Source organism: Peromyscus maniculatus, chromosome 8 (genome assembly GCF_049852395.1).
Source record: "Peromyscus maniculatus bairdii isolate BWxNUB_F1_BW_parent chromosome 8, HU_Pman_BW_mat_3.1, whole genome shotgun sequence".
NCBI lineage: Eukaryota > Metazoa > Chordata > Mammalia > Rodentia > Cricetidae > Peromyscus > Peromyscus maniculatus.
Genome location: NC_134859.1, coordinates 60,426,398 through 60,438,729, shown reverse-complemented (window position 1 = coordinate 60,438,729; position 12,332 = coordinate 60,426,398). Strand labels below are relative to the sequence as shown.

At 38.3% G+C, this 12,332-nt stretch overlaps 1 protein-coding gene and 1 non-coding gene across 3 annotated transcripts in view; one reads left to right on the top strand and one right to left on the bottom strand.

The window, feature by feature from the left end:
* Nucleotides 1-12,332, top strand: part of Pafah1b1 (platelet activating factor acetylhydrolase 1b regulatory subunit 1) — a 62,155-nt gene that overhangs the window by 25,618 nt on the left and 24,205 nt on the right. For both annotated transcript variants that reach the window (XM_006977371.4, XM_076542882.1), the window contains exon 2: nt 7,126-7,342. In XM_006977371.4, the coding sequence (XP_006977433.1) occupies nt 7,311-7,342 (32 nt within the window). In that variant the 5' untranslated portion in view covers nt 7,126-7,310. The remainder of the gene's footprint in view (nt 1-7,125; nt 7,343-12,332) is intronic.
* LOC121831840 (U6 spliceosomal RNA) lies at nt 9,809-9,915 on the bottom strand. The gene has a single exon (XR_006075444.1). It is a non-coding gene; the product is annotated as a U6 spliceosomal RNA (small nuclear RNA).

Below are 12,332 nucleotides of genomic sequence, written 5' to 3'. Positions count from 1 at the left end.
TGTCTTGAAAAACCCAAACAACAACAACACAGTTCTTCAAACTAGGCCTCTCTGATACAAAGTTTTTGCTTCTGTATGTGTTCTCTTCTATTTCAAACATTAAACTTGGAGTGATTCCTTTGAACAATCCAAGTAAAGTTAAGCAGTATGAAAGTATTCATTCCAGTATTCTTTGTTGTTGTTTTTGAGACAGGGTCTCGCTATAGCTCTTGCTGCCCTCCAACTCACAGGTATCATGCCTGCCTCTGCCTTCCTAAAGGCATGAACCGCCATGCCCAGCTGCTCCTGTACACTTTAATGATAGTCTAAGCCCATATACATAAAGGATTATATTTTACTTAAATTACTGGCAGGATGTGTGTGAAGAGAGATTGACCTACTTAATTTTAAAATTGATGCATTTGAAAGTGAAGGCTGCATTTGAGACTAAGGCTGTTGTAGTTTTGGTGTAAAGGCTATGGGAAATCTTTTATCATAGGCATTGATTCCTTAAAGCCCACCCATATTATACAGAGTAATTGGCCTTACTCAGGGTATGCTGATTTAAATGGTAATCCTAAAATACCTCCATGGTCACATCTACATTTGTATTTGGCCAAATATTTGAGTACTGTTGCTTACTTAGCCAAGTTGACAACATAAAATTAACTATCACAGGGAGTATAATAGAAAATGTCTTTAGTGAAAGTCAAACAACAACATCGAGTGATTGATAGTACAAGAAGCAGTGGATGTCTAGATTGGACTTAACTTTGTATATAAATATGATTTCAAAGCCCAAAACCTACTTTCATAATCTACTTTCTTTTTTTTTTTTTTTTTTTTTTTTTTGGTTTTTCGAGACAGGGTTTCTCTGTGTAGCTTTGCGCCTTTCCTGGAGCTTACTTGGTAGCCCAGGCTGGCCTCGAACTCACAGAGATCCACCTGGCTCTGCCTCCCGAGTGCTGGGATTAAAGGCGTGCGCCACCAACGCCCGGCTCATAATCTACTTTCTATAGTTCATCTATATTCAGCTCTTGCCTTTAATATGTGATTTACTACAATTGAGATTGTTAGGAGTGATTCTTGGTTGAGAAAAACTTAGTTTTATGAGATAGGTCTTGCTATGTAACCTAGGCTGGCCTCAAATTCCATATTCTCCTGCCTCAACCCAGAGTGCTAGAATTTTAGGTGTGATCTCTACCACACTGAGTCCTACTCTTTGGTCTAAGAGTTACTGAAAAATAATGTAAAACATTTATTTGCAAATGTTAAATGAATGGCCTTCAATGGTACTAAATGAATCATGGTTAATTGTAACTAGAAGAAAACAAACCTCAGAACTGAGAGCTCAGTGAGTGAAGTGCTTGCTGTGCAAGCGTGAGAGAGGGCCTGAGATTCGTTTCCCAACACCACTGTCTAGTGACTTTTCTACTGCTGGGCTAAAACACCATGACCAAGGCAACTTACAAAAGAGAGTTGAATTGAATTTATGGCTCCAGAAGATTAGAGTCCATGATGGTAAAACAGGGCAGTAGGGACAGCTGAGAGCTCACATGTTGACTTGAAAGCAGGAGTCAGAGAGGGAACACTGGGATAGGCAGGAAGCTTTTGAAGCCCCAAACCCCAGCTCCATGACACACCACATTTCCTAATCCTTCCCTAACAGTTCCACTAAGAGAGGACCAAGAATTCAAACACATGAGCCTATGGGGGCCATTCTCATTCAAACCACCATACTCATGTAAAAATCTGGGTTTGGTGGTCTGTGTTTTGAATCCCAGTCTTCAGGAGTGGAGACAGGTAGATTCTGGAAGCTCATTTGCCAGCCAGTCTAGCCAAAATAGTGAATCCTTGGGTCAGGTTTGGAGGCAAACATGCCCGTTCAACAAACAGTTTCATTGGTCCCCTGGTTCCTGAATTCTTTTATTTGTTTTGTTTTGTTTTTGTTGAGACTGAGTCTATTCTATACATAGAAAATTGTATAGACTGGAAAACTCTGTAGATAAGGCTAGCCACAAACTCAGAGACCTGCCTGCCTCTTGCTGCCAGGATTAAAGGCATGTACTAATATGTCAGGCTGGTTCTTGAAATATTACATGCTTTCTTTCCTGATATGTCTTTGATCCCTATTTTCCTAATGCTGTTTAGTAAATTTTACCTGATTTGTAGCATATTAAAGAAAAATGAAGCTGGATAGTGGTGGCACATGCATTTAATCCCAGCACTTAGGAGGCAGAGGCAGGTGGATCTCTGTGAGTTCAAGGCCAGCCTGGTCCACAAAGCAAGTTCCAGGATAGCCAGGACTGTTTGTTACACAGAGAACCCTGTCTTGAAAAACCAAAAACAAACAGACAAAAAAAAAAAAAGAAAAGAAAAAAAGAAAAAAAAATGAGCTGGGCATGATGGTTCAAGTCTTTAATTCTAGCATTTGGGAGCCTGAGTGAGGTAGGCAGATCTTTGAGTTTGAGGCCAGCTTGATCTACAGTGAGTTCAGGGCGGTCAGAGCTACTTAGTGGGACCTTGTTTGAGGGAGGGAAGGGAAGGAGGGAGAAAAGAGGGGAAAAAAAACAGTTTCCTGTTTTGATTAAATATTTAAACTTTAAAAATATTTTTAAAAATTTATTTACTTTTTATGTACATTAATGTTTGCCTGCATGTATATCTGTATAAGGTTATTGGATCCCTTGGAGCAGACAATTGTGAGCTGCCATGTGGGTTCTTGGAATTGAACCTGGGTCCTCTGGAAAAACAGCCAGTGCTCTTAACCTTTGTGCCATCTCTCCAGCTCTAATTTTTAAACTTTTTATGTGAAGATCACCAAGCCATTCCTGAGTTGTACCTTGTTTTATATTCAAAACTTTGTTACATTCATTTTAGAATAGAAATCTATAAATTTATATCCAATTTCTTTAAGTTTTTACTTTATTATAATCTCCTTCAATATTATAATATTTTGGTTTAATTAAGAAGTAAGGTGGGGCTGGAGAAATGGCTCAGAGGTTAAGAGCACCGACTACTCTTCCAGAGGTCCTGAGTTCAATTCCCAGCACCCACATAGTGGCTCATAACCATCTGTAATGAGATCTGGCACCCTCTTCTGTATGCATAATAAATAAATAAACCTTAAAAAAATATTAAAAAAAAAAGTAATGTAGAAGCCTGATGTGATGGCACACGACATCATATCAGCATTAATCTCAGCGCTCAAGAGGCAGAGACAGTTGGATCTCTGATCAAGGTCAGCCTGGTCTACAGACCAAGTTCTAGGACAGCCAAGCACAGAGGGGCGGGGGTGGGGGAGAAACCCTGTCTTGAAAAACAAACAGACAAACAAAAAAGAAATAATATAAGGGCTGGAGAAGTGGTTTAAAAGTTAAGAGCATCCCAGAGGACATGAGTTTAATTCCCAGCATCCATATGGTGGCCCATAACCATATGTGCCTCCATTTCTAGGGGATCTATCCTCTTCTGGCTTCCATGGACCCAAAGCATGAACATGGTTCATAAACATACACGCAGGCAGGAATACTCATACATAAAATAATAAAAAGAAAAAATACTATCCTTTTTGATTATCTAAAGAAATGATAGGACCATTCTCACATATAAATTAGTTTCCTATCCTTTTTTTCTGTTGAATGCTGATTACCTGTAGTCTGGAAACTTCCGTGTAATTTTTTTTTTTTTTTTAAACATCAGTGTGCCATTAGTGTAACAGAGGAAGTAGTTTGTTGTGTTTTTTTTTGTTGTTGTTCTAGTTTTGGTTTTTCAAAACACAGTTTCTCTGTGTATCCCTGGCTGTCTTGGAACTTGCTTGGTAGAACAAATTTAGTTTTGAACTCAGAGATCTACCTGCCTCTGTCTCCTGAGTGCTGGGATTATAGGCATGCGCCACCAAGCTACTTTTTACTTTTCTTACTCAAATTGAAGTATTGATTCATGACATAATAGATTATGACATAATAGTTTTTGTTTGTATTTTAAACGAAATTGGAATGTGTTCTTCAGATTTTTTAGTATTTTGTTTGGAAAAGGGATCTCATATCTTAGATAGGCCTTGAACTGAACTGTTAGCTACAGATGACCTTGAACATCCTCTTGCTTCTACCCATCTAATGCTGGAATTACAGGTTTGCAATGTTGGGGATAGAACCCAGGGCTTTGTGCCCCTGGAAAAGCTCTCCACCTACTGTGTGCTACATCTGTCCCAAGTGTGTGAAGGTAATTGGATAAAATGTCAGATTTAGGAATACACCTGTACAGGTATTAGTAATACATATTAATGCGTTCTGTGTTTTGGAATTATACTCTAAAGCTTGATCATTTGTAAGGCAAACCATTTTTATTGCACCCAAATCTCATTCCCTTTCTTTCCTCTTCCTTCTATCCCTTTCTCATGTATTTGTCTGTGGTGGTAAGAACTTAAATTGTGTCTATGCCGTCCGTGTACTTGCTAAGAAAGTCATCTACCACTGAGCTACATCCCCAGCCCCAACTTATACTTTTAAAAAACTTTATATGGAAAATAGCTATAAACAAAACTAAGAGAATAATGAGTTTTGTAATTCTTTAATAATCAGCTGTCTAATCAGTATTCAGATTTCTCTAATTTCTTGTGTCGTTATTTTATAGTTTTTTTGGATTTAGATCTCAACATGGTTCATAAATTGCAGCTGGTGAATATCACTTGTCTTAATTGATTTGTTTTGTCTTTTCAAGACAGGATTTCTCTATGTAACAGTTCTAGCTGTCTTGGAACTCGATTTGTAGACCAGGTTGGCCTTGAACTCACAATGATCTACTCATTTGTTTTCTAAGGCTTCTCACAGCTTAGATTTTGCTGCTTGTGTTCTCATGTGTTCCTCTGCCCTCCTCTTACAGCAAATTGATAATTGGAGTCAGAGAGACTTAATCAGACTGATTTATGGTAACAATTTTTCACTATTCTTTCACTACACTAATACAAAATACACTTACATAGGTATTATTGTACATCCTGTCCTTTTTTTTTTCAATCAGCATTTAAGCATCTCATCTGGAAACAGAAAACAAATGCTTATATTTCTCTGTAAAAGTTTTGTTTTAGAGGCAGGCGGATCTCTGTGAGTTCGAGGCCAGCCTGGGCTACAGAGTGAGTTCCAGGAAAGGCGCAAAGCAACACAGAGAAACCCTGTCTCGAAAAACCAAAAAAAAGTTTTGTTTTATGGTATCATCTCTACTCCATCTCCTTGTCCATTTAAACAATGTTTTCTAGCCATGCATGGTTATTCATTCCTGTAATCTAGTACCTGGTAGGCTGAGGCAGGAGGATTGCCTTGAATTCCAGGCCAGCCTGGGCTATTATGATATTATGTTTCATCATCATAATCATAATAATTTGTTTAATGATTGATAATATTTCTGGCATGTTAAGCCATTTTTCCATCTAGCATTCCACCAAAACCATTCTCATCAAGTTTATCAGTGAACTGCATATTGAATGCAGCCAGCCTATCCTTTCATATTTGGTAACTTTGGATACTATAAATTGCCTCTCCTCAAAAACACTTCTTTGACTTCTGTGATATACCTTTACTTTTACTGCCCTAATTGCTTTAATTAAATTGATTGATTGGAGCTAAGAACTTGCAGGAATTGAATCTCTCCACCATGTGGCTCCCAGGGATTTAGGTTGTCAGGCTTGGCAGCAAAGTGTCTTTACCACTGAGCTATCTATCTCATTATTGTATATTTTCTTTAAGTCCATTCACTGTTCTATAATTTTTCTGAAAAACATGTTTGTGATTCCTCTTGACCCTAGACTGAATTGTAAAGACCTGAGCTTGTTTTATGCTCCATCCTCTGTAGGAGGATTATTGAGTTTGAGGCCAGTCAGAGCTACATAGTGAATCCCTGACTTAAAAAAAAATAACAATAGTAATAATCTCACTTTTAGGCAGAATTGGAGTTTTCTAGAGTAGCTATATATTAATAATTGAAATTAAATAGGTAGGCGGGTGGTGGTGGTGGTGGTGGTGGTGGTGGTGGTGCTGCTGCTGCTGCTGGTGCTGCTGCTGCTGCTGCAGCTGCTGCTGCACCACCACCACCACCACCACCACCACCACCACCACCACCACCACCACGAGCACGCCTTTAATCCCAGTATTTGGGAGGCAGAGCCAGGTGGATCTCTGTGAGTTCGAGGCCAGCCTGGTCTACAGAGTGAGTTCCAGGATAGGCACCAAAACTACACAGAAAAACCCTGTGTCCAAAAAAAAAAAAAAGAAAGAAAGAAAGAGAGAAAGAAAAGAAAAGAAATTTGTAAATAAGTTAAATTTGAAAACAATTCTGTGTTGCTGAGTGTGGTGGTGAATGCTATAAACCTAGCACTACAGGCTGAGGCAGTAGGATTGCCAAGAGTCTTAGCCAGGGCTACCTAGTTAGACCCTGTCTCAAAAACAGCAACAAAAGTACTGTTTTGCCACACATAGAGGATTTCTCTATATAGCCCTGTCTGTCCTGAAATTGTGCTGTAGACCAGGATGACCTCAAACCCATAGAGCTATGGCAGTCTCTGCCGCCCGAGTGCTGTGATTAAAGATGTTTGCCACCACAGACTGGATGCTTGTTTTTATTTATATATTCATCATCATAAAGTATTTTGAATAAATATATTTTCTCCTTTGTTAAAAAAAAAAGTAGTTTTGCACCTGCATAAAATGTGGCTGGGTTTAGGGAGTACATACATGGGTCTGAAATTATAATATACTTGTGGGGTCATAAGGATGCTTGGTCTACATAGTATAGTTTATTTTTTTGAGATAGGAATTTATTTTGGCATTGACTGATTTTTTTTTCTTCTTTAAACTATAGGTTGACTGTCATATAATGTGCATATTAATATAATTATGTCATGTTCTATAATTAATAATTTAGAAATAAGCCGGGCGGTGGTGGCGCACGCCTTTAATCCCAGCACTCGGGAGGCAGAGCCAGGCGGATCTCTGTGAGTTCGAGGCCAGCCTGGGCTACCAAGTGAGTCCCAGGAAAGGCGCAAAGCTACACAGAGAAACCCTGTCTCGAATAAACCAAAAAAAAAGAAATAATACAAATTTTAAATGAGAGAAATAATTTTCTTTTTTTCTTTTTTTCTTTTCTCTTTAGGTGGAATGAACCTTACTTGTTGACTACTTCCTGGTTGCTGATTGGATTCACTTGAGAAAGAATCATTTTCTCCTCTGTGGAAGCCACTTAGTGGCATATTTAATTCAAATCCAGGGATCACAAAACTTTCGATTTTTCTGGAGGGACATACCACTATATCATATAAGCTTGACATTACAGCCAAAATGGTGCTGTCCCAGAGACAACGAGATGAACTGTAAGTTTCTCTGTTTTTTGCTATTTAGAAACCTCTTAGCCAGCGGTGGTGGCTCATGCCTTTAATCCCAGTACTTGGGAGGCAGAGGCAGGTGGATCTCTGTGAGTTCGAGGCCAGCCTAGTCTACAGAGGTAGTTCTAGGACAACTAGGGCTATTACACAGAGAAACCCTGTCTCAAAAAATACCCCCCCCCCAAAAAAAAGAAAAGAAATTCTATTCTTAGAATAATAATCTAGGCATGATTGATGGTACATGGGGTAGAGGGAAGATCATTCTCTGCTACTTTGGAAGTTCAAGGCCAGCCTTAGGCTAGCTGACACCTTGTCACAAAAGGGATAGAGTTGAGAGAAAGTGTTAAAATGCCGTCTTGGGAAGTCTATTCTTCCAAGTCTATTTCTACCAGTGTGGCTATATTAGTATTGACAGTTTGTCTTGGCTTCAAAATTGGGCCTTCTTTTAGCATGGAATTAATTCTTTGTCATGTTTGAGTTTAAAGCAAAAAGAATAAGATTAGTTGGTAAGTTTTAGTCTTTTTAAAAAAATATCTTAAACATAAATATCCTCAATAGGAAGATAAATGCTGCTGCAGATAGCTCTTTTAATTAAAAAAAAAAAAGTTGGGAACTGGAGAGATGGCTTAGTGGTTAAAAGTACTGGCTGCTCTTACAGAGGACCATGGGTTCAATTCCCAGAACCCACATGGCAGCTCACCACTGTAATGCCAGTTCCAAGGGATCTGAAACCTTCACCCAGACATGAATGCAGGCAAAACACCAGTGTACATAAAATGAAAATAAATAAATCATTTTAAAAAAAGTTAATTATTCTAGGCACAGTGGTGTAGGTACATTCAAGAGACAGACAGGTGGGTCTCTGAATTTGAGGCCAACATGGTCTACAGAGTGAGTTCCAGGACAGCCAGAGCTACACAGTGAGACACTGTTTTATAAAAACAACAAAAGACATTTTATTTAATTTTATGTGATTATATGGTATATGCATGTGTACGTATTTTTGTGTGCATTTGTGTGTGTTGTGCATACTTCTGTGCATGTGTGTGTGGAAGCCACTGTTACTCTGTAGTTTTCTTTTTTGAGGTAGTATCTATGTCTGAATGAGCTTGCTGATTTGGCAAGGCTGTCTGACTGGAATCCCCAGCACTGGGGTTATAATAAACAGGTACCACCAAACCTAGCTCTTTACATAATTTCCGGGGATCTGAATTCAGGTCCTCATATTTGAATGACAAGCAATTTACCCACTAAGCTATCTCCCTAGCTTCCCTAATTTTTGTTTTATCTAGGATTCATGTTATAAGAAAGAATTCCTATTTATCATTGTCTTCATTATTAATTTTGTAATTAACTTCATCATGAGGTGGCTAGTACATTTAAGCAGATGCATTAGTGAGGGTATAAAATTCCATATTTTGTAATATATATATATATATTTTGGTTTTTCGAGACAGGGTTTCTCTGTGTAGCTTTGCGCCTTTCCTGGAGCTCACTTGGTAGCCCAGGCTGGCCTCGAACTCACAGAGATCCGCCTGGCTCTGCCTCCCGAATGCTGGGATTAAAGGCGTGTGCCACCAACGCCCGGCATATTTTGTAATATTTTACAGCATTTCATTTTTGTAGTTGAATACCAAGGAGACAATTTAGTTTTAGTTTATTTTTAGGATCCCTATGACTTTTTTTTCCCCCTGAGAAGAGGACCAACATTGTAGCTTACCCTGGCTTGGAACTTTTTGGGTTGGACCATGCTGGCCTTGAAGTTACTGTAATCTTCTTGCTTTAGCCTCCTGAGAGCTGAGCTTATAGGCATGGCACTGTGCCCAGACTTTTTTTGATCTTTAGAATGTTTCTTTGCAAGTAATTTTGAATCTATGAACAAGAATAATACTCCCTTACAGCCCCCCCCCCCATATTTATTGGTGTTTCGAGGCAAGATTTCTCTGTGTAACAGCTTTGGTTATCTCCTGGAATTCACTCTGTCGACCGGGCTGGCCTCAAACTCAGAGAGATTCACCTGCCTATGCCTCCTGAATACTAGGATTAAAGGGATATGTCACCACCATGTAGCCCCTGGACTCTTCTTGATAAGCTATTGATTGTTGGAGGAGGAAGTGTCATTTTCTTTAATGATACAGCCACTGGGAGACTTGCAGTTGGACTTTTCTTTCCTGCTTGCCAGTTCCCAAATAACAGTCATGGAGACTTAATTATAAATTCTCAGCTGATAGCTCAGGCTTGTTACTAGCTCTTACATTTTAAATTAACCCATATTTCTTATCTACCCTGTGCTATATGGTGAGACCTTCTTTTAACATGGCACGTTCATCTTGCTTCTCTCTGCGTCTGCTCTCGACTTCTGAGACTCTGCCCTTCTTCCCAGCATTCTCCCTGCCCCCAAAATCCTGCCTAGTTGTTGAATAATCAGCTTTTTTATTTTTATTTTTTATTTTTTAAAATATGGAACGCTTCACAAATTTGTGTGTCATCCTTGCTCGGGGGCCATGCTAATTTTCTCTGTATGGTTCCAACTTTAGTATATGTGCTGCTAAAGCTAGCACTAATCAGCTTTTTATTAACAATAAGAGCAACACATTTTCACAGTGTACAAAAGGATTATTCCACAGCATTTCCCCTTTTTTCTCTAAATAAAAAAGGAATGTTTTAATTTAACATAGTAAAATTATATACAACAAAAACAGTTATCAAGTAAGAATTACAGTTACAGTATCCAGTCCATTTGTGTTTGACAAATTTAGAGAAAATATTCTATCATTTATCTTTGTGAGTCTAAAGTTTTATACCTAATTTACCTTTTTATCATAACTAAGGAAAACTTTAAGTCTAATTATTCAGTCTTTTAACTCCATTGAAGACCCCAGAAGGGTGTAATGTCAACTAACTACAGGGACATCTGGCTGCCTGGACAGTCACCCAAATGTAACATTGGGGCATCCAACTTTGGCCTACAAGCTTAGTATATCTAACAGATATTTCTGAGAAGCAGGGAATTTTGAAGGACCATCTTACTTTGTCTTGGCAAAGTTTGGCAGTCGCCATTCCTTTGCCCAAATGACCAGCTTTTGCCATAAAGCAAGCAAACTCCATATGGAGGTTCTTCGATGCCCATCATCTTCTTTTGAAGTAAATTAGTGTTGCCAGGAGCAGACGTGTCACTGTCATGAAAAGCTTTAGGTTATTAAACATATTGAATGCCATATTCTGTAGGTCTTTGGAGTGTTTGAAGACCATCTATCTTTCTAAATATCTGTTTAACCTTGAAAACATACCTAATGTGACTATAAGCTTGATTATTATAGATGACTAACTACTAACCTATATTTTTTAATTATACATTTTTAATTGAGTTACACAATACCTCAAACAAGAGTAGAAAGATACATATAGTGTAGCAAAAATGACTAAATATGTATCAATAAACAAAAATCCATACCAATATAAAGTTTTTTGAGATTAATAGTTTTTGGATTAAAGTCGATTCAAGAATCTACTCTTTTATGTAATCATTTCTGTATAATATTCACCTTTTTCCCTTTAGAAAGAAATCTTTGAAGTTAACTCTTTTGTTGAGCTTTTTTTTCTGACTATGACCAATAACAACTTTTAACCTTAAACAATGACAAACACCCATAATCCATTGAATAACCAAAACCCATCCATATCCCATCTCTTGGGAATGTGGGCATCGTTCTCTAGTCTACTTCCTGTTGTCTGTGGGTGCTGGTATCTTTGGGGGAACCCTGAAAAAAATCAGGATAACTGTCAAGTCGTAGCTGGAGTAGTTTATGAGGCTGGGCCATCTCAGCCAGTAGCCTTGAATCTGTTTTGGGTGCAGAATTCTGAGGAGACTGTGACAGAGACATTTTGAGGTGCTGGATCACCTGGGCCATCTGTTTTCATTGGTGTCTTGTCCCCTTGTGATGAAAATGCATAAACTTTTAAAGATTACATTACATACATTTCTGTATTAATACATGTATAGACTGTACATTGTATACAAGTCATCCAAATATTATTTTTTGTTTTATGTTTGAGTAGGTAAAATATTCATCATGTGTCTTGTAATTCTTGTAGGTTTAATTCTTTATGTTTGTAGTCAGGATTTTCAGAGAGTTGTCCTCAATCAAACTTGATCATCTTTAACCTGGAATAAATCAACAGCCTCTCATTTCCAGTGGAAATAAAAGCATAAACCTCTCTCCCAAAACATCATATCTTTTGACTTCCATTTTGAAGTCAAGATATTTTTAAAATATATAGGTTAGTTTAATCTAGCAGTTTCCATAATCCAGTGTTTCTTAGCAGTTATTGCTCTTTCATTATCAGTCAAAAAATTTAATAACACAATAACATAGAGGATCTAGATTCTCTGTATTTTCCATCTTTATGTGGCTTTTTTCTTTCATATTCTCTTTTTATGGGCTTTATTTTAAAACTACATATTTTATGACTGTCTGTACCCTTTTTCTTTTCCTTTCAAAGCATATGTAAATTTTTTTTCCTAAATTTTTTTTGGGTTTTTTTGTTTGTTTGTTTGGTTTTTGGTTTTTCGAGACAAGGTTTCTCTGTGTAGTTTTGGTGCCTGTCCTGGATCTCGCTCTTTAGACGATGCTGGCCTCGAACTCACAGAGATCCACCTGGCTCTGCCTCCCTAGTGCTGGTAGGCGTGTGCCACTTCTGCCTGCCTTGAAACCAGTATATTCTTTCTTTATTAAGCGCATTTTACGTGCCTGTGGCTTGGGGTTTTTTGCTTTATTTTTAAATTTTAATGTGTATGGCTGTTTCACCTGCATGTGTGTCTGTGTGTCGTGTGTGTTATGCCCATGGAGTCAGAATGGGGTCTTAGGGCTGGAGAGATGGCTCAGCGGTTAAGAGCACTGGCTGCTCTTCTGAAGGTCCTGAGTTCAGTTCCCAGCAACCACATGGTGGCTCACAACCATCTGTAATGAGATCTGGT